The sequence below is a fragment of the Artemia sp. Qi Xiang Cuo genome, chromosome 12 (assembly GCF_049724085.1).
Source record: "Artemia sp. Qi Xiang Cuo chromosome 12, ASM4972408v1, whole genome shotgun sequence".
NCBI classification, from domain to species: domain Eukaryota; kingdom Metazoa; phylum Arthropoda; class Branchiopoda; order Anostraca; family Artemiidae; genus Artemia; species Artemia sp. Qi Xiang Cuo.
In genome coordinates, this window is record NC_142805.1 from 32170297 (window position 1) to 32190389 (window position 20093).

Genomic DNA, 20093 nt, shown 5'->3' on the forward strand with positions numbered 1-20093 from the left:
AGAAATATGGAAAGCAGGCCGCCCAGAACTCATTATATTAAATACCTAACCTAACCATCTCTATATATTAAATATTTAATTTAAAAAAAAAAAACAGTATAGATACCGTTTATCTCGCTTAGGCTTAGCTATTTATCTCCAAGTCGAAACAGAAAACCGGCTTCCTTACAGTTCAAGAACAATATGTGGTAAGTACCGTTTTTAAAGGGGCTCGTTTTGAACAGCTTATTTGACATGTCTCAACAAAACTGTTAAACCATTAAGATACATGAACTTGTAAAAAAAAAAAAAACACATCATATCTGGTAGAAAACGCAAAAACAGCGTCTTCTTGCGCGAAGACGCAGCTTTATGAAGCAAGGGTTAAATATAGCTATTGTCTTTAATAGTAGATTGCCTATTCTTTGCTCCTTAGCTTCCAATTACTCTACGCATTAAAATTTCCTATAGGACAGTCCGTTTCAGTGCATCTAAAAAAGCTTTTTTTTTGTTAAGAATACTGCATTTTTCGCTCTGCTATCAAAACCTAAAGCATTCCATTTCTTTTCGCGCATTGTCTTAATTGAAACACAAGCGCGGTATCTCCCTTTTCCCACCCAATAGTCACCCGTTAAGACCGCCTTTTCACCTGTCGTAATAGCCAATCATATTCTCCAAATTACGGCGAAGAAATTCAAAGCTCATAACGGCGTGTGTTTTTGATCCGGTAAGCGGGAAAAGAAAGTTTATTAAAATAAAAAGACTTGAAATATTTAGAAACTTACTTCAGATTTCTATATTATGGATTAGCAATAAGGTTTTTAAAAGTCCCATACTAGAAGTGAAGTCTAGCTTTCTCAATTAACCATTTTTTTTTAAGAGTATCAAATCTTGTTTTATTTATTATAATTCCTGCAAGTATAGCCTATATATATTAACTGTGGATTATAATGAAATGCATTGTGGCTATTATTTTCTGATAATGTATAAAAGCTAATCAATCTATGTGAAATATCATCTTTTTTGGTAGTTATATTTCAGCCCGAATTTGCCAAACATTTTGATATGACTACCCATCAATAGATTTTGTCAATATTACCTGTAGCAACTTTCTAGTAAAACTACCATTTCTGGCCTTTTTCCACCTTGTAGGTTTTGACTTTTGCTGCTAATTCTAACATATTTTTAATATAAACCGCTGAAATTTGAGCGCGTTATTTTACCGGGATTGCAACTACAACATCAATACATCGGCGCCCAGGGAAAGTGTAAGTAGGATGTTTTCCTGTTTAGATTTATAACTATTTCAAAGTGAACGAGAATGAATATTCTAAATATTTTATGACTTTTGCATTCTGTAAACATTCTGGATATCTAAAAAGTTGTTAATCTCGCAAAAACTTTGGAAGGATTGGCAAATTTCAGCAAGGTAAAAAGATACACCATGCCATGTGGTGACTTGTGTTTTCCTTTATATTTTAGCTTGAAACTTAGCTTCCTAAATCATTTTATCAACATATAATTAATGCAATTTCTTTTAAAATCTGTTGATTGAGAAACGGGATGCATATGTTGCAAGGAGCCAGTTTTAGGCTATGGTGTCACTCCAGGCCTATTATATTCATGCCATTTTTTAAGCCATAGCCTGTAAACTATTTGATTGTGAATGCTTCTTTTGGCTGTTAGATACACGCTATTTTCATGTGCACAAATTTTTATTGTCCTTAGCCTAGGCCTATTAGGTCTATCCCTAGGCTACTAAGGGGTCAGCAAGAGCTTAATTAATCATTAAAAGGAAATTAGGGGTTAACACCTAGGCTACCTTAAGAACATTGATATTTAAAATCTCAGTTTTGTAATAGGTTCTCAAGGTAAGTAAAACAAAGGCCCAGTCCCTTTGCCTAAACATTTAAGGTGATAGGCCTATAGGCTACCCTTTAATAGCAGTTAAGGTTTCTTATAGCCTAGGGCAGAAATTAGATGGAAAAAAACTCCATTATATTCTTCATTCAATGCTCTATTCAACCATAATGATTGCTGATGTTGAAAAGTAATCCCAGCCCCCTCCTTCTTATTGGAATCAAATATAGCCCTAGGCTATTTCAAATTGTTTGGTGATTTTGATTTTCCTTCAGATTGGCTTTATCTGTTGCTATAAACTAATTGTTGATGAGAGATAAGTGCAAAAAGTAATGGCAAACCCACAAAACATACAAACTTTTGTATAGGCCTATAGTTTAGGGCCAGGTCAATATATACCAAATCATATTATTGAGTTAGGACTAAAGTGAATACACCATTTGATGCCTTTTTTTTTGCTGATTATGAATATAATAAGCATCTCTATCGGAAATGAATTTCAGCCCACCCCCCCCCCTATAAATACCAATTCCGGGTTAGGTTAGGTATAGCCTTTATAGGGGGGGCTGAAGTTCATTTGCGATTGAAATGCTTATTATATTTGTAATCCGCATAAAAAAAAGGCATTAAATGGCATATTCACTTTATTTGAAACTCAATAGTATGATTTGGTATATATTGACCTAGGGCCATATCTGGCTTAATCAGGGGGTAGAGGTGGGACAGATTTAGACCTGTCAGTGCCCAGGGTAAGAATGGCAATTGATGCCCCCTGATCACCAAACCTGTGGTAGATTTCAAATTATGGTTATTTTACTTCTCTAAAGTGTCCATTTCTTTATTGTATTTTATTCAATTTTTACTATTACTAGGCCCTGTAGTGTAATTTTTGTCAAAACCATGGAGGGGGGGGGGAGCCAATTTTCCCAAGCCAAGTGAAAATGACAGTAAAAACTGAAAAATCAGCCATTTGGTACCATGAAAGTACAATATAGTACTATTATAGAGTATTCTATCAAGCATTAAACAAGCAAGCATCAGACATAAAGTATTAAGCATCTATTGTGACCCAAGCACCTACAAAATAAATATGATATAAGCAACATAATAAATACAGAAACATTTTAAACAATTTAACAAGAGATCTTCCTTCTTTTGACATTCTTGTTCTTTGAATAGTCTTAAGGAATGGTCCAGCTTATATATTTAATCTAGCCGGTACCTGTAAGATCCTCCCTGATTTAGTTGTCTTCAAGGATCTATGTGGTGGGAGCACTGTAGTTTTGGCTTTGGAACAAGATGGTGTGTTTTAAATTTCCTGATCACTTGATAGTTGATTTGCTCTTAGTGTCTTGAAAGATTCCTCCAGCAGGCTTCAATTGGTGTTGCTGGATAGGCTGGTCTCTTCTGGCTGCTCTTTGGAAGGTTCAAGTATCTTTGGCACCTCCACATTTGTCAATGATGGCATGTAGTTTGAATGGTAGGTGCATTCATTGGTACTGTATCTGGGGTGTATAAACTTCCTATTGTGTTGGTATACCACTCTATCTTCTGTCTTTACAGTCACTGAATGGTTGCTCAACTCATCATATATATGGGTTACTGTAGCCTTGGTCCATCTTTTATTTCATATTCCATTTTTATTGAGCCATACTGGTTGACCTGGTGTTAATGGCTTGATTAGATGTGTCCCCTGTCATATGGCTCTTTCTTAGCTTCTTGCTGCTTTTGTCTGGCTGCCCTGTACTCCTGTATTCTGTATAGGCACAGCTTTGGGCATAAAGCTAATTTCTATTGATGGCATTACCAATCTCAGCTGTCTGCTCATCAGAAGTTGTGAGTTGGATGCTACGTCATCTATAGGAGTGTTACAATATTCTAGTAGAGTAAGGTATAAATCTGATTTGTCTGCTAATGCTTTAGACATGAGCCTCTTGACTGTTTAGACTGCCTTTTCACTGAGGCCATTGCTCTGAGGGTATTTGGGGCTGCACACGTGGTGTGTGATTCTTGATTTTTCTGTAAATCTTCTAAATTTGTCTGCTGCAAACTGGGAGCCATTGTCAGATGTAAGTATTCTTGGGATCCCATGTTTTGCAAATTGACTCTTTAGCTTAGTAATGATGCTCCCTGAGCTGGTACTGTCTAGTTTATCAACTTTGATGTACTGGCTGTAGTAGTCAGTAGTTACCAAATAGCTCCTTCCTTCCCAGAACAATAAGTCAGTACCCACATGTTCCCATGGATACTCAGGAATGTCTGTGTTCTGGAGGGGCTTCTTTTGCTGACATGCACTAAACTGTTTCATATTTCTAAACTGTGACATATTTCACATCCTGAGATGTACTTAGTGATGTTTGGCCAAAAAACACATCAGCGTGCAAGTTGTTTGTTTTGACAATGCCTAGGTGAGCCATGTGAAGACAGGCCATGATTTCTTGGTGCATGCATTTAGGTATTATGATTTGATCTCCCTTTAGAAGAATGCTGTGGTGTGTTGCTACTTCATTCCTATAGTTCCAATACTCCTGAGTTTCAGTTGGGCATTGCTTTCTGTATTCTGGCCATCTGTTTTTGATTCTTTTAGCTAGAATGTTCATCTCTTTATCATATCTTGAACTATTTGCTCTGCTTTGCTCCATTTGGTCTTTTATGGGGATGCCTTTGACAGTGTTATGTACATGTAGTTCTTCTTCTGGGTCTCTGTCTGCCATATGCAAATGTGAGAGGGCATCAACCACTGGGATTTCGGGTCTAGGTCTGTATGTAAATCTCATGTCATATGGCTGGATGGCAAGCATCATTTGTTGTAGTCTAGGTGGTGCCTGACTGATTGGTTTCTTCAGAATATTTTCCAAGGGCTTGGGGTCTTTAATCACTGAGATTTTTCTTCAAAATGTATATTGGTGAAAATACTTGCATGCAAATACTATGCCTAGTAGTTCTTTCTCTCTTTGGGTGTATCTTTGTTCTGTGTTGCTTAAGGATTGCAAACCAAATACAACTGTTTCTTCTTTTACCAGTAGCTGGGCTCCTAGGCTGTGTTGCAATGCATCAACAATGATCTCAACTTCTGGGCAATTTGTATCAAAATATGAAAGTTGGTCAAACAAAGATTTGCAAATACTATGATAGGTGTACCTTCTTCCAGGCAAATTCCATCATTTTCCAAAGCTTTCACATAGGTTGGTTCAGAATGGATAAGTTCGGTGTGTATCTAGAAAGATAATTAAACATCCCAAGCAATGTCTGGAGCTCTTCTTTGTTTTCTTGATATTCTATCAAGCATTAAAGGGTAAGCATTAAGTATCTATTGTGACCCAAGCACCTACAAAATAAATATAATATAAGCAACATAATAAATAAAGAAAAATATATTAAACACTAACTAAAGAACTCTACACTATAAATATACTTTATAGTACTATAAAAGAAAATATATACTAAAAAAACTGATCTGTTTCTATTGATGCTTGAATCATGCATGCTTATGTTAGTTTGAAACTAAATTTCAGCTGGGGGGGGGGGCAAACTCAGGTCTTGGGTGCCGTTGCCCCCCCCTGCCCCATAGCAGATTATGCCTCTGACTAGGCCTAATGTATTTTCCTTATGTAAATTCTAATAGATACAACAATGTTCAAATAAAACTCTTTAAATTCCACATAACAAAATTCTATTGATGACATAGTCTGCATACAATTTAAATTATATATAATCAGTCTTATCCTGTGCATTAAAACTGAACTCTGTGTGCTTTTCTCAAAGCCAGTGTCAATATAATGTATTCATATGAAAGCTTTGAAGCCATGTCATGTTCTTATGTGGTTTATACTCCAGTTTGCCAAGTGTTGCTTGGCCATCCTGTTTCTAGTATAGTTCTTAATTGACTTTAATTTGCCAAAGCTTCTTTCATTTAAAGCAACTGACATGTGCATAGTTAAATACATCTTCAAGACAATTGTTGCATTTGGTTTGGCATCTTGTAGACTGTTGGTATATAGCAATCAAAAGGTTATGTGATGTCAATAATGACAATTAATGCAGTTAGTAACAAGTTCAACTCAATGTTTTGTAGTATATAAGCTATAGGATTTTTTTCCCCATTTTTAGCCTCTATTTTTTCCTCTCCTGAAAATGTGCAAAAAAAATGTCAAGTAAGTAATTTTCATAAGGCTCTTTAAATAATTATTTTACCTTAAATTGCACTAAATAATTTATAAGACCACACTGGCTAATCATGATAAAACGAAACAATAGTAAAAAAAAAAAGAAGAAAAACGAGGATTATACAAGCCAGTGAAAAATATGGACTAAAATGCAAATAGTTTGGTCAAGTCCTCCGCTTGACCATCCTCAGTGCAAGATAATAACATCAAAATTACTAATAAAAATCCATGGATACTATAAAAAAAATTTCAAACATTAAAACGAAGCACAACTAAAATTTGAAGACCCTCTCCATGTAACGGTGAAAGGTTAACTCATCCATGGATATAAAAATTTTTTTTATAGTATCCATGGATTTTTATTAGTAATTTTGATGTTATTATCTTGCACTGAGGACGGTCAAGTGGAGGTCTTGACCGAAATATTTGCATTTTAGTTCATATGTTTCACTGGCTTGTACAATCCTCGTTTTTCTCTTTTTTTTTACGATTGTTTCGTTTTATTAAATTGCACTCACTAGCAATAGGATGAATCCTGTGTCTGCCAGCCTCAGTGATGATAGTTAATCCTCTGTGGGGTCCCAAGCAGCAGTGCATGGTTTATTGAGCCACTCCCTATCCACTGATCACTTGAATGTATCCATGCTGGTAGATGTCACTGTTTTTTCACTGAGGGAGTTTCACAAGCTGACAACTCTATTTGAAAAGAATTGTTCCTTAGTCTGGTATTTGTCTGTGTCTGGAAAAGCTTATGAGGGTGACCACAAGCTCTCTTTGAATTGCCCAGTTGGAAAATGTCAGGAATGGTCCTCAGCATTTAGAAGCTTGAATGTTGTTATCACATCACCTTGTTTGCATCTACACATTAGAGGGGGTATTCTGAGCCTACAGAGACTGGATGGATATGGGACATCGCAGGGGTCTTTAATGCATTTTGTTGCTATCCTTGGGACTGATTCCATTGCTGCTTGGTCAGTCTTGTTGATTGGGCATGAAACAAATTCCAAATTCTAGCCTTGGTCAAATTAGGCTCTTATGCAGCTTAGTAATAACAGTTGGAGATCTGCTAGTGGATTTTCTTTTGATTAAGCTTCTGATTAGCCTTTGCAATAGTTGTTTGGGCATGAACATGGAAATTCAACTCATCATCTACCAGGACACCAAGATCTCTCTCCACGTGGCTGCTAGAAATAGCTTTGTAAGACCCATCACTACAATTCATATGGTACTGAGTGTGTGGGTTATCTTCCCAAGGTGGAGAGTCTTGCATTTTGCTGCATTGAATTCAAGCTTCCAAATATTAGTTCAGTGAGTGAATTCATCAAGGTCCAGTTGTGTTGACTCAATATTTTCTGCTGTGTCTACACAACCAATAAGTTTTGCGTCATCAGCATAGAGGCTTACTTTGCTGTTAAGGGTATTTGGCACATTTATAAAAATATTCAAAAGAGTTGGACCCAATACTGTGCCCTGGGGGACAACACTTCAAACAGCAGCCACCTCAGAGTAAAACGTCCTTCCATCCCTTCCAAAAATTTTAACTGTCTGTTTCCTATTGGTTAGTAACTGCTTCACCCACTGTACCACATCCTCAATAGCTTGGAGCTCGATTTGAAGTTTTTTATGGCAGACTTTGTCAATTGTCTTTGCCAAATCCAGTAGTATATTTTCAACAGGGAACCCTTGGTCCAGAAGATTGGTGAAATAATTATAAGAATCAATCAGGTTTGTGAGTGAATTGTTAGTTAGGAACTCAAGAAATGGTTTAACTTTTTTGTCCAGAATAGCCACAGCTAATCTGTCCATTGAATGGAGGGTAGGTTAAAATTCCCAACAATGAGAAGATTTCCTGTCAGTGCAACTTTTCTATCAATTGATTTTACAACTTCATAGAGGGACTTCTATAAATTAGGGGAGCTTGGACTTCTGTAAATTGAACCAATATGAATTGGTTCACCAGGTAGGTTTATTGATATCCACACTTGTTCTAAATAAGGCTCATAATCAAAATCAATTTTAATATTTCCTACCTGCTAAGTTGCTGCGATGTATAAGACAATTCCCCTTCCTTCCTGCTTTGATACGTTGCTCACAATTTTGTATCCTGGTATCTGTATCTGTTGTTCTGCCAAAGGAATAGTAGTCCTTTTGGGTTTCAATTCACAGAAGGTGTAAATGTCTGAAGTGCCTGATGCAACAACATACTTAATTTATTGAAACTTGGCAGTTAGACAGTCAACATTGCTGGAGATAATGCCAAGGTAACTAATGTTCTCACAGCTTCTACCATCAGAGGTGGCTGATAATCTTTTAGAACTTGGTGACTCAATGATTTGTTCAGGCTTAGCACTGTTAAAACTGTTGTCCAACTCAGGGACGGATCTAGAGCAAAATCTTGGGGGGGGGGGGGGGGTAGCAAGGTGACAAAGGTGCCAATAATTGACCAAATTTACAAATTTATTCTAAAAAAAGGTTAAAAAAGAAAAAACTTTAACTGCCCATTTAAAGTTCCATCTGAGTTGGAACATAATTCCTATGATGTCAAATTGTAGACATTACAACAATGAACCTTACTGAATAGTCCTTGACTGTGAAATTTGTTTCCACTGGTGTTACTATGAAATTTTAACCACCTTTTGAAGGTTCTCAGATTAGGCCACATCCTCCTGTCTAAACACCTTGGAGGGGTCTGAAATGAATGCACAAAACTGTTTCCTATGAATAAGGCTACCTATAGACATTTATAAGGGAGGATACCTTTCACCCCACTCATCTCTGCTTCTATCCCCATTACTCTCCAAATGAAGCCATGTTAAGTTACCTTGTGATATGTCTTTGATTAACCCAACATAGCAGCTGTTTTATTCTCTTTAGCTGGAGCTTGACAAGGTTGTAATGGCCCACTGACATTGAAGATAGGCTTAAATGGCTGACTTTCATGCACATCCAATCTGTAGTGACTCATGAGATGAATTTTGATGCTCTAAATACGCTCGAGGTTTTTTATTACCTTGCCTTTTCCCTGCATTTCAGTGCTTATCTGCATGTATATCTTCCTATGCTGCGGTGTCCATGAGTATCCCGGGGCTTCTAGTTTTGTGCTGCTCCTGGGAACTTGTATCAAGGTTTCTTATGTGCAGGAAAGGCCTAATCATTTGTTAGGTCTTTCTGACTGAATGGCTCTGCAGGTTGATAGGTAATAACCTGGAAGCAGGGCTAGCATCACTGGATAACCCATGAGTAGGACTGTCAGCATTGGCCCCCGAATAGAGAATTTCGACTTGTTCTGAGTATCTTGGACTTACTTGATCTAAGCCTTCTTGGTATTGAACAGGTCAGTATGTCACTTGGGATGAGAGGAAGTTCACTTCATTTAATGCATTTCTGTCAGAAGGCCATAATCCAATGTTTTGAGCAAGGAAGTGGTGTTGGCTGGAGAAAAATTTTCTAGGTTGGTCATTCAACTGAAACCATTCATTGAGCATTGATCTTGAGACCACTCTTGAAAGGACCAAGAACACCAGCATCGAAGGGCTGCAGCAAAGTGACTGAATTCCTGGTAAAAAAAAACTATAACCTGATATTTGCATAAAGAAATTCCTCTCGAATTACAGTGATTTCTTGATTATCAAGCAAAAGGAAATCAGGATTATTTTTTAAGATAAACACTGGTTCCAAAAATGTTCTAAGCCAACAAAATGCTTTGTCGTTTACCCATCCTAATAGGCCTGCTTACTCAGGAGAGCCAGGAAGAACTCTGCACCACCTCAGGCTAAAATATCTTTCAGAAAAATATAAATATTCGTAGGACCTTTACAACAGTGAACCGAAATAGCACTTTCTCAATGCTTAGAAGGCAGAGTTTGTTTTACCTATTTCACTCCTATTGGTTCAGAAACTCTTGTTGTTTTTTAACCATAGAAATGCCACTCTCATCCATATTCCAAATGTGCTCAGCTATGAAGTTGTGTCTGCCACATACATTAAACAAATTGCGAAAAACTTTGAAATCATTCAGCCTTGGCTAGTGGGCTTAGGTACATGAAGCAAGATATTGGAATTTTTTGAAGCAGTCTTTTGAGGCATTTTCTTCTTCTTTCCAAGATGGTAGGGTTTTAATTTCACTCGCAACAGCATACTGAAAGGCCTGCTTTTTGATGTCACTTAAGGTAAAACTACGTTTAGACATTAACACACTATGTGATACACATTTCTCACACACACACATATATATATATATATATATATATATATATATATATATATATATATATATATATATATATATATATATATATATATATATATATATATATACTTGTTTCAAAATACATAGGCTGCTGATTGTGCTCTAGACATTTCTCAACTTTTCCGAATACAAATATGTCTGATGAACATATTCCTTCTAAATGTGCTTCTCAAAAATCAAACAATAATAGCCATTTGGCTTCTCAAAAATCAAAAATCTCTAAATACCCATTTGGCTTCTCAAAAATCAAACAATAACCAATAAAAAAATAATTTAAAATCTTTTATCTTCATACTAACATCATTTCCTTTTTTTTCTTTTTTTCACTTTGAAAATTGGTTGTAAATCATTGAAAAAGGACACTTTTCCTTTTTTTTTACCAGCTTGAGATCATTCTTTAAGAAAAAGTCTAAAGAATATCATCATTGTGGCATGGTGAATGGACTTATCTGGTACTAATTTATTCAATTATATAAGTATTTTGTTCTTTTGGTGCAAGTTACAGCTGTAGACTGGTTGTAAAATCGCTGGTTTCAGAGGAAATATATCCCTTAACCAAAAATGTTAAAATTGCCAGGCATTTACTAACGTAAAACGGTTTTAAATTTCACTGGGACTCACTTCCTTATGTATTTTGGTATTTATGAGTGCTGTCTTGAGGCTACTAGTAAGATCTGAATTTGAAGAAAAACAAAATTAAATCAGATAACCGTTTCCAAATGAATATTTTATAAAAAAAAAAAGGTGGAGTTAATTTGCTTGGGCCCAACAACAATATCGAGGAGAGGTTACTTGCATGGACGTTGGCAGCATATTGTCTAAGGGGGGGGCAGTCGATAGTGTAATGAAGTTTTATCAACTGCTTTCTCAAAACCCTCTGCTTTTTCAGCCATATCTAATGTAACTTTGAAGGTCTAGGGGGGCAGCTGCCCCCCCTGCCCCCCCTCCCTACGCCCGTGGTTACTTGTTTTGCTTAAATTTGTGTTGATAGGTTTTGGTTTTCTTGAACACCACTAAAGTATACATAGGTTTTACGTTATAACAGTCTTACAGCGACAGGGCTTAAGTCCTTCTAACGTAGATGACTTAGATGTCTTTCTAAAATATTCTTATCTAGTTTAGGATCTAAGGGTCCCACAAAAATTGAAGATATCTTATCTCTTAAAGTAAAAGTTTTAAATGATGGTAATCTCAAGTAACTTAATTACGGGCTACTCAGGATTATTTTTCTGTTAAAAAGTATTTGTCTAGTTCATAATTAAGTAAATAACAGCAACCTGTCCTCTTGATGCAGTGTTTCCATTGGACATGGTCCAGAAAGAAGTAGGCGAGCCCAAAAAGTAAGTAGATTGGAAGTAGAAACGGTACCGAATATATAAAAAAATAAGTAGTTTATGCATAAATTGTTTAAAGATTTTGGATAAGAAATTAGACCTTTCGATAAGAAATTAAACGTTTCGAGGCTTACATAAGGCTTTTCTCTGATAAATGACTTTAATTGTAAAACCAGCACAAAAATAGAAAGGGATAATATCAGATAAAATACTGGCTAGCTAAGCCAAATGCGTTCGGACCAAAAAACATTTTAAATGCTTCCGGCTATAAAAGGCGGAATTCACTTAAAAACACTGCTCCACATTTCAAAACTAAAGGGGAAATAGACATCTGCTTTAGCATTCTGAAGCTGCTCGCTACAGGTTTAACTCGCTTCAAACACTTTAAGCAAATCGTCAACGACCATGTGGCTGTGACCGCCTTTTCGTTTTAGTCCACACTTCGTCTGAAGAGTGGCGCAAAGGGTGACACTGGTTAGCCGATTGTGTTTTCTGTCTTGATCCATTTTAAGACACTAAATAGTCTTTCTACTATGAGATTTGAAAATGACAAACAGAAGAGAAATTTGACTACTTTCAAAACATTTTGAACTTCTTACGTCCAGTAGGCGTTTTTACACTTGCGACATATTTCCAAAATATATCTGGCTCAACACTTTCACAGCCCATGTCATCTGGTAAAGGTAAAGAATACTGTATTGGAGCTTACAGTCCCTACCAGCAGTGCTGATTTCTGTTTCTTGGCCCTTCAGCCAGAAAGTGCAATGGGGGGTTGGGGGCCAGCCATTCCTTGCCTATACACACCTTACCTGTTTACCTTTCCTAGATATCTTCAGGTACCTATTTAGAGCGGGGTCGACTCCGGCTGAGCTTACAGAGTCACGTCACTGACCCCCGTCCCAAACCAAATAATTGGATACAATAGGATTCGAACCCTCACCCTCTCGAACAAAGATGTCATAAGGGGGGGGGGAACTAAAGCCAATTCTCGCCACTCTATTTCAATGCTGCCTGAGGTATCAGGGTTTTAGCTCCTCCTGTATATGGGAAAGACGGATTCACAAGTTCAGCAAACTTGTATATTTTCACCTTCAAACGGGAATCTTTTCTGAATTTGTTTTATTGCTTCCTTGTAGAATTCTTTGGCTATACGCTTGACTTTTTCGCTGCTTTCTGCGAATTGGGGATCAGACATTAAATCCGAAAGGCGGCTTTCGGCGTTCTAACCTAGATACACCTGGTGAAGCTGAAGGTAAATGTCTTCGCTGATCACGTCTACATCCTTGATGTTTTTCGGTCCCGAAAGTAAGAAGCAGCAAGGAAATTAATGCAGAATGCCTTCACTACAGATTCTACTTCTTTTTCCAACTTGAATAAAATGGTTGCCTCACTCTGGAAAAGTGTATTGAACTCGTTGAACATTCCAATAGCATATTCTACAAACTCCGTCAGTACCGGCTGATAGGGATCCCTTAGCGTCGATAAAACCTGGTCGTTACCATGCGAAGAGTCTTCAACTGGTAAATTCAGCCAGTAAAGTGTCACGGTGTCCCATTGCTCCAACAGGCCCCTTACAATTCGTTGAAAAGAGAGGCACTGTGTAGGAGCGAGAGCAACAACCTTTCTTTCAGGAACTTGGGTGAATATTTGAAATTGCTTGTATGCATGTACTCGCTTGGAACTGTGCCTAAAATGGGAAGTTACAGTTCGACAAATATCCCAAAATCCTATAGGCAGCTTTTTGCAGGCATATTGAGCACACAAATGAGAAAGATGGCACAAGCACTTCACTTTCACAACCCAAGGATATTTGGCTGTGATAAGCGTTCACAAACTGTGACAGCAGCTCGTCATAGAGTTAATTGCGTCCGCACAAAAGCCGATCCAGTTCCGTAAGCCCTTTTTCAGTGCTTGCAAACATTGGCTTAGTTTGTCAAATACCCCATCTGCATTACTGTCTGGGCAACACAACAGCAAAAGTGACGCAAATCGCTAGCTGCTTCTCAGCAGACATGTCCTTGGTTTCATCCACGATTATAGAAAAGCAGTACTGTTTCAACATGGCGAGTAGGTCTTCCCTGAAGTGTGGCCCAAGTGCCTGACGCACCACGTTTTTCACTTTTTGTTTGCTCAGAGCAAGCCTTCTGGCCCTGATAGTGACTTTGATAACATTGTGATGTCGTTGCATAGGCTGTAAGGTTAATCATGCTCCACTAGGAAGTATGAAATTTTACTTTCAACCTCCAACAAATGATTTTCAACTGATATGTCAGGGAATTCAGATCTTACACAGATGTTTGTGCTGAGATCCAGGCTTTCTCACTAGCAAGATGCGCGGACGTTGTGGCATGCTTCCACAAGGCTGCTTTACCCTGAGAGCATCTTTCTTGCAGCAAATACAGTGTGCCATATGTGAAACCAAGATACAAACAGTATTTCTAGCTTGTCTACTCCAACCGCTGAATTTCGTACTGCTCTCCCATTGCTTTCAGTAATTCTGATCAAGCTTTTTGAATTCTTCTCTGAGTCAGAGCAGTACTCACTGCTATCATCTGAAGAATCTTCTATGCTTGTTCTCTAAATAAAAAACATAACTTTAAAACTAACTGAAGGGTTACATTTTCAAAAGGTTTGAGCATACGGTTGTTCACATACATTGATTATCTGTCATTTTTTTTTCTTTATCAAACAGTTCGTGGTAACGAACTGTAAGTAAGGAGCGACCCGGCTCAATAGTAACCGAAACTCTAAAAAACGGAGTTTTGATACCAATAAATATATCAAAAGAATAAAAATTTTATTCTGATTTCAAATATATAAAGTTTAATAAGTTTAATCTTACCCGTCAAAAGTTACGAGTCTGAGAAAATTTGCCTTATTTTCGATAAAAGGGGGAAACAACCCCTAAATGTCATAGAACTTTAATGAAAATCACACCATCAGATTCAGCCGTATCAGAGAATCCTACTATAGAAGTTTCAAGCTCCTATCTGCAAAAATGTGGAATTTTGTATTTTTTGCCAAAAGAAAGATCACGGATGCGTGTTTATTTGTTGTTGTTTTGTTTTTTTCCAGGGGTGATCGTATTGATCCAGTAGTCCTACAATATCGTGAGAGGGCTCTTTCGGACGGAAATTAAAAGTTCTAGTGCCCTTTTCAAGTGACCAAAAAAAAACTGGAGAGCAAGTTGACCCCCTCGCACGCTCGTTTTTCTCCCTATGTCACCCAATCAAAATTTTGAGATAGCCATTTTGTTCAGCATAGTCGAAAATCTAATAGATATGTCTTTGAGGATAACTTAAAGCCCCACAGTTTCCGGGGGAAGGGCTGCAAGTTATGAACTTTGCCAATTGTTTACATAGAGTATTGGTTAATGGGAAGTATACAGACGATTTCAGGAGGATTTTTTTCTGGTAGGGGGGGTTCGGAGGAGGGGTTTATGGGGGAGGATCTTTCCTTGGAGGATGATTCCCTGGGGAAGGGAAATTTCTATGCAGGGGGCGCCGGATTCTCCAGCATTATTTAAAAAACGATCAGAAATCAAATAAAAAAACAAGTTTTTTCAACTGAAAGTAAGGAGCAACATTAAAACTTAAAATGAACAGAAATTATTACGTATATGAGGGGGTTCGCTCCCTAGACAATACCTCGCTCTTTACGCTAACGTTTTTTAGGACTTTCAAAAGAGCTATCTATTCTAATTAACCAGCCTTTGTGATTCAGGGGTTTGTGATTCGGACAAAAATTCGAACTTTAGCATAAAGAGTGAGGTATTGACTAGAGGGGCGAACTCCCTAATATGCGTAATAAAAACATACGAATATAGAAGTTCGTTGCGTAAGTTAATTCGTAAGTTACGTCAGAAAAAAATATCGAGAGAGCCATTTAGCCAAAAAAAGTAAAATTAATATGCAAATTTCGTTTTAATCATTCATGTACGGTGAGCCAAAATCAAAGTTGCATTAATTAAAAAACGTTCAGAAATTGAATAAAAAAACTTTTTTATTTTTGTAAAAGTTTTTTCAACTGAAAGTAAGGAGCGACATTAAAACTTAAAACGAACAGAAATTATTCCGTAGATGAAAGGGGCAGTCCCCTCCTCAACGCCTCGCTCTTTACGCTAAAGTTTTGACTCTGTCTCACAACATTATTTTTTAAAACAATAAGAAATTGTAGCGTAAAGAGCGAGGCGTTGAGGAGGGGACCACCCCTTTCATATACGGAATAATTTCTGTTCGTTTAAGTTTTAAGGGCGCTCCTTACTTTCAGTTGAAAAAACTTGTTTTTTTTTAATTTCATTTACACAAAGAATTGTAGTTTATTTAAGCTCACTCCAGTATGTATTTTAATTTTGTCCCTTAAATATTCCTTAAAGATGTACTCTAAGAATTTAGCCAAATTTCAAAAAAATTAGTAAATCTTCAAAGCCCTCTTCGTAAGGTCAGCAGAGATATGCTAATTTTTTAAGAGTCCAGTACAAATTCGATGGACTAAGGGGATTTTAAGTTTAAAGAAACCGATAAACTTGAGTTAGAATTAGGTGAATAGCATTAAATAATAAAACATTTGGAAACAATATCTTGCCGAGGGGTTGCCCACTAGGTATCTTTGTGTTAATCAGTGCCCGGTGCTGGCCAATGCTGGGCCGAGGTTTACTGCTGATGATACATGAAAGTCTATGATACAGCAATTTTTTCATGAGATTCTTCCGGCACCGGCGAGTGCCAGCCGGTGCCAGGGAGTGGGGAGCGCCTCATCTCCTGATTTGCATTTGACGAATGTCCAAGAACATTGTATTTTTCTTTGGTTTTAAGCTATCGGTGTTGGGGAAAGACTTAAATTTTAGTCAGGTCTTAAATTTTATCAGTCCTGTACAGGGTCGTACCCAGAATTTTTGTCCGGGGGGGGCACAAATCTTCCCTATAAATATGACCTAGATAATTTCGGAGACCACACTGCCTTTCCATGACGATAAATAAAAGTTCAAATAGGAATAAAATCCTTTTAATAGACAGTGATAAATTTATAAACTTATCTATAACGCTTTTAATAGTCTTACACGAGCTGTAATATCTGTAACTTTCTGTATACAATTAAAATTATCAGTTATGAAATTATAACTTTTGATGAAGATAATTTCTTAAACCACATTGGCCTGACATCACATAAAGAAAGAAAAACGAGCAAAAATGGGGTTTTTATAGGCCAAATGACGATACTGAAATAAAACATTCAGTATCGTCATTTGGCCTATAAAAACCCCATTTTTGCTCGTTTTTCTTTCTTTATATAACTTTTGATACAAATTCTAAAGCAAGTCTGTAGTCCTAATACTACCAAGATTGGTTCACTTGGAACTTGTCTACAAAATAATCAATAAAGTGTCTGTCTTCAGATCCCAAACGACAGTCAATCATTGGACTGAGCTCATTGTGCAGAAGTGATGTCAAATTAAATGAAAAAAGCTTAAGCAACAATTCAAAAATGCTTTATTTTTATACTGTTAAAAGTGTCCTTGAAAAACTGTGATTGGGTGATTTTCGGGGAACCAAATTTTTTTTCGGGAAGACGCATATATTTTTGGGAAATCCTCGAAAATTCGGGGATAGGAGAAGCCCTGAGTAAATTGGCGAATAATGCGTAACTAACTCTGGCAGTTTTAACCTGAACGGCCCAATTAAGACGACGCATAAAGTATATGAGATTATAAACAGGATATGAAACAAACCAAATCCAGGTCAAAACCTTCGGGAATTGCATTGTCTTTGAGATAGGAGAAGATTCCGCTGTCGACAAAGATGCCGCTGCTAAAAACAGTTGCACCCTTCCATTCTGTAGAACATTGTAGAATTATAATTCAACGGAATCAGAACCAAAATAATGGGCTTGCACGAAAATTTAGGCCTCCAAAAATAAATAGAAAGTAAGTAAATGTCTCCCAAAATAAGTAGAAAGTAAGTAGATTTAATATTTGGAAGTAGGAAAGCCCAAAAACAAGTATTCTACTGCCAAAATAAGTAGAAATGGAAACACTGTCTTGATGGCTACATTTACCTCAGGCTACCATTGCTGCTATACTAATGAGCTTATGGCATGGTTCCTATGACTCGTGGTAGTTGGTCCCGTGTGTATCTGCTGATGGGGGTTCTATTTACTATGCGTTTCTGCACTAACATTGAGCCAGGAAAAGTTCTGCTAAATGCAATTCACTAGTATTTTCTGTTGCTATTGAAAATTTGGCACTAATTTCTTCTCTTTCCATTCTAGGGTGCCTTGTACAGAGAGTGATAATATGTCAAGAAAAGGGTAAGCCAATCCTCTATTATTTAAATCCTTCGAGAGAGTAAAATTTTGTCTTCTGATTGAATGTTTTTCACTGTTCTCTCTCCTGTCTCACTCTAGTCACCCCTCTCTATCTCTGCTTAACTGTCCTCTTTCTCTGCTCAGTTTATTTTTAATCGTTTCTTCACTGCACCTTCTCAATTCCGCTCTTAGTTTAATTTGGAACATTTTGTTTTCCTTCATATTGCCAATCAGGACGGTCAGATGGTTAGCTTACTTTTCTGTGTGTATCATCCATGACTGGTCCTGGGATTTTATTCTCAAGAGGGGGAGGGAGATATACAACTATGAAAAACTCCTATTACTCCTGTTATCTTTCTATGAGTAATTTATGACTTTACAAACAGCCTCAATCACAAAGAGCCTCATGGGCGCATAGGTCCAATTCCTAAGGAAAGACGATATATATGTCTTTGGTGGTGAAAGATCCAAAAATATGGAATAAGGGTATTCTTAGGCCACCGCTTTTTCAATTTTTCTAGGCGAGTCTTTTGGTCTCACCTAGGAAACTCCATATGCCCCCTCGTATTACACTCATGCCAATGATTATTGTTAAACTCTTCTGTTTTATTCGAGGCATCGTCTGTTGTTGTTTTTTTTAGCTCGTATTATTCTACTTTTATTGCTATTTCAGTTTTTATTTTACCTCAGAGAAATATACCATATTTTTTCTCTTTTTTATGCTGAACCATTTTGATAGTTTTGAATAGCTTTAACAAACGAATATTTCTTTAAGTTATTTTCTTGTTTATCAACGGCGGAAAAAAGCGTGAAAAAAAACATTGCTTAAACAAAAAGTGGACATTTTATCACGTAACCATCATTTTAATCATAAGCGCACATAGTGGGAAGTGGAGAATTTTCCCTCCACTCTAAGATTGATCTGAAAGATTCTTCAGGTGAATAAAAAATCGTCTATTTTGTTTAGAGATCCCCCCCCTCTCTCTCTCTCTCTCTCTCTCTCTCTCTCTCTCTCTTGGTAGAAATCTTCTAAGCTCTACTTAAAGACAGACCTACGTGTACATAGATTGTAGCAGTATACTGTAATGTATCATAAAGATTGTACAATAAAGGCAAAACATCAAATAAGTGGCGAAGGTTTGAAGCCCTAGTTGGCTAGGATTAGAGATTCTTTGTGGAACCCCAAGTGAGACAGTTATGTTTGTTCAGTTTATATTTTGGAATATTTATATGTTTCCTCATTCCAGTTCAAAACCACTCCGTCGTTCAAATGCTCCAAAGACATGTATACCAGGACAGAAAAGAAAACAAAAAGATATTACAGACGTAAGTAGAGAATAATCAATCATTTTTTTTTTTAGGTTCCTTAGTTAAGAGCTCTTTTTCTCTCTTGTCTCCTCTCTTAATCTCCTTTTCTCTCCTCTTTCTCTCTATCTCTCCCTCCCCCTCTCTCCCCTCTCCCTCCTCTCTCTCCCCCTTCTCTCTTTCTCTCTCCCCCGCGCCCTGTCTCTGTCTCTCGCTCTCTATTCCTGCTGATTTACAACTATAAAAAATGTTTTTGAGCTGTCTGTCTTAGAACCTTATTTGTTATTTAGCTGTTTCAAATAACGAATAACAAATCATTGAATGAATAAAATCTAACAAGTTATTTTTCATAGAAACGTATTTACACGTTTGAGTGCAGGTAAATTTCCAGAGTCGGTTCGTCTACAGGCTTGAACACACCCCGTTATTCGTTGCTTTATATCTTTCGTTCTTGTCCAAACATGTTGAAAAACCATTGTACTGAGTTTTACTGGAATCAACGATGTCCCTGCGGAAATTCTTTATTAAAGCCTTTTTTCGTATATGGGAAAACAAAGCTCTTTAACATATTGTATATTTTACTGAGTAGATATAGGCTTTTACTTGCTGCTTTGCCTTTAAAACATTTTTTCTCGTTTCCTACTTACTTGCTAATTCTTGTCTATTTTTTAGTATTTCCAAACCCAACCAAAGAGACGGACTTTTCACCAGGTAAGCTTTTTTAAGTTGTACGCATACTCTCGTCTTCTTATATGAATTCTCTGTATTATCTTGGGGGCATCATTAATTTATGCCAAGGAGATACTGTCAATGTAACGCCTATAGGTTGCGTATGACCATTTTACGCTTCTGAGACAATTGCGAAAAAATATCTGTTAAGCTGTTTTCATAGGGTGG

At 37.0% G+C, this 20093-nt stretch overlaps 2 protein-coding genes across 2 annotated transcripts in view; one reads left to right on the plus strand and one right to left on the minus strand.

The window, feature by feature from the left end:
• Positions 1–1272: 1272 nt before the first annotated feature.
• The window catches only part of CycE (cyclin E), a 48367-nt gene continuing 29546 nt past the window's right edge, over positions 1273–20093 (plus strand). The window contains exons 1-4 of the mRNA XM_089098524.1: positions 1273–1408; positions 17856–17894; positions 19139–19217; positions 19869–19907. Coding sequence (XP_088954650.1) covers positions 17881–17894; positions 19139–19217; positions 19869–19907 — 132 coding nt within the window. The 5' untranslated portion in view covers positions 1273–1408; positions 17856–17880. The remainder of the gene's footprint in view (positions 1409–17855; positions 17895–19138; positions 19218–19868; positions 19908–20093) is intronic.
• LOC148946024 (uncharacterized) lies at positions 7491–7811 on the minus strand. Its single transcript, XM_089097580.1, has one exon. The coding sequence runs from the start codon at positions 7809–7811 to the stop codon at positions 7491–7493; it is 321 nt and encodes a 106-aa protein (XP_088953706.1).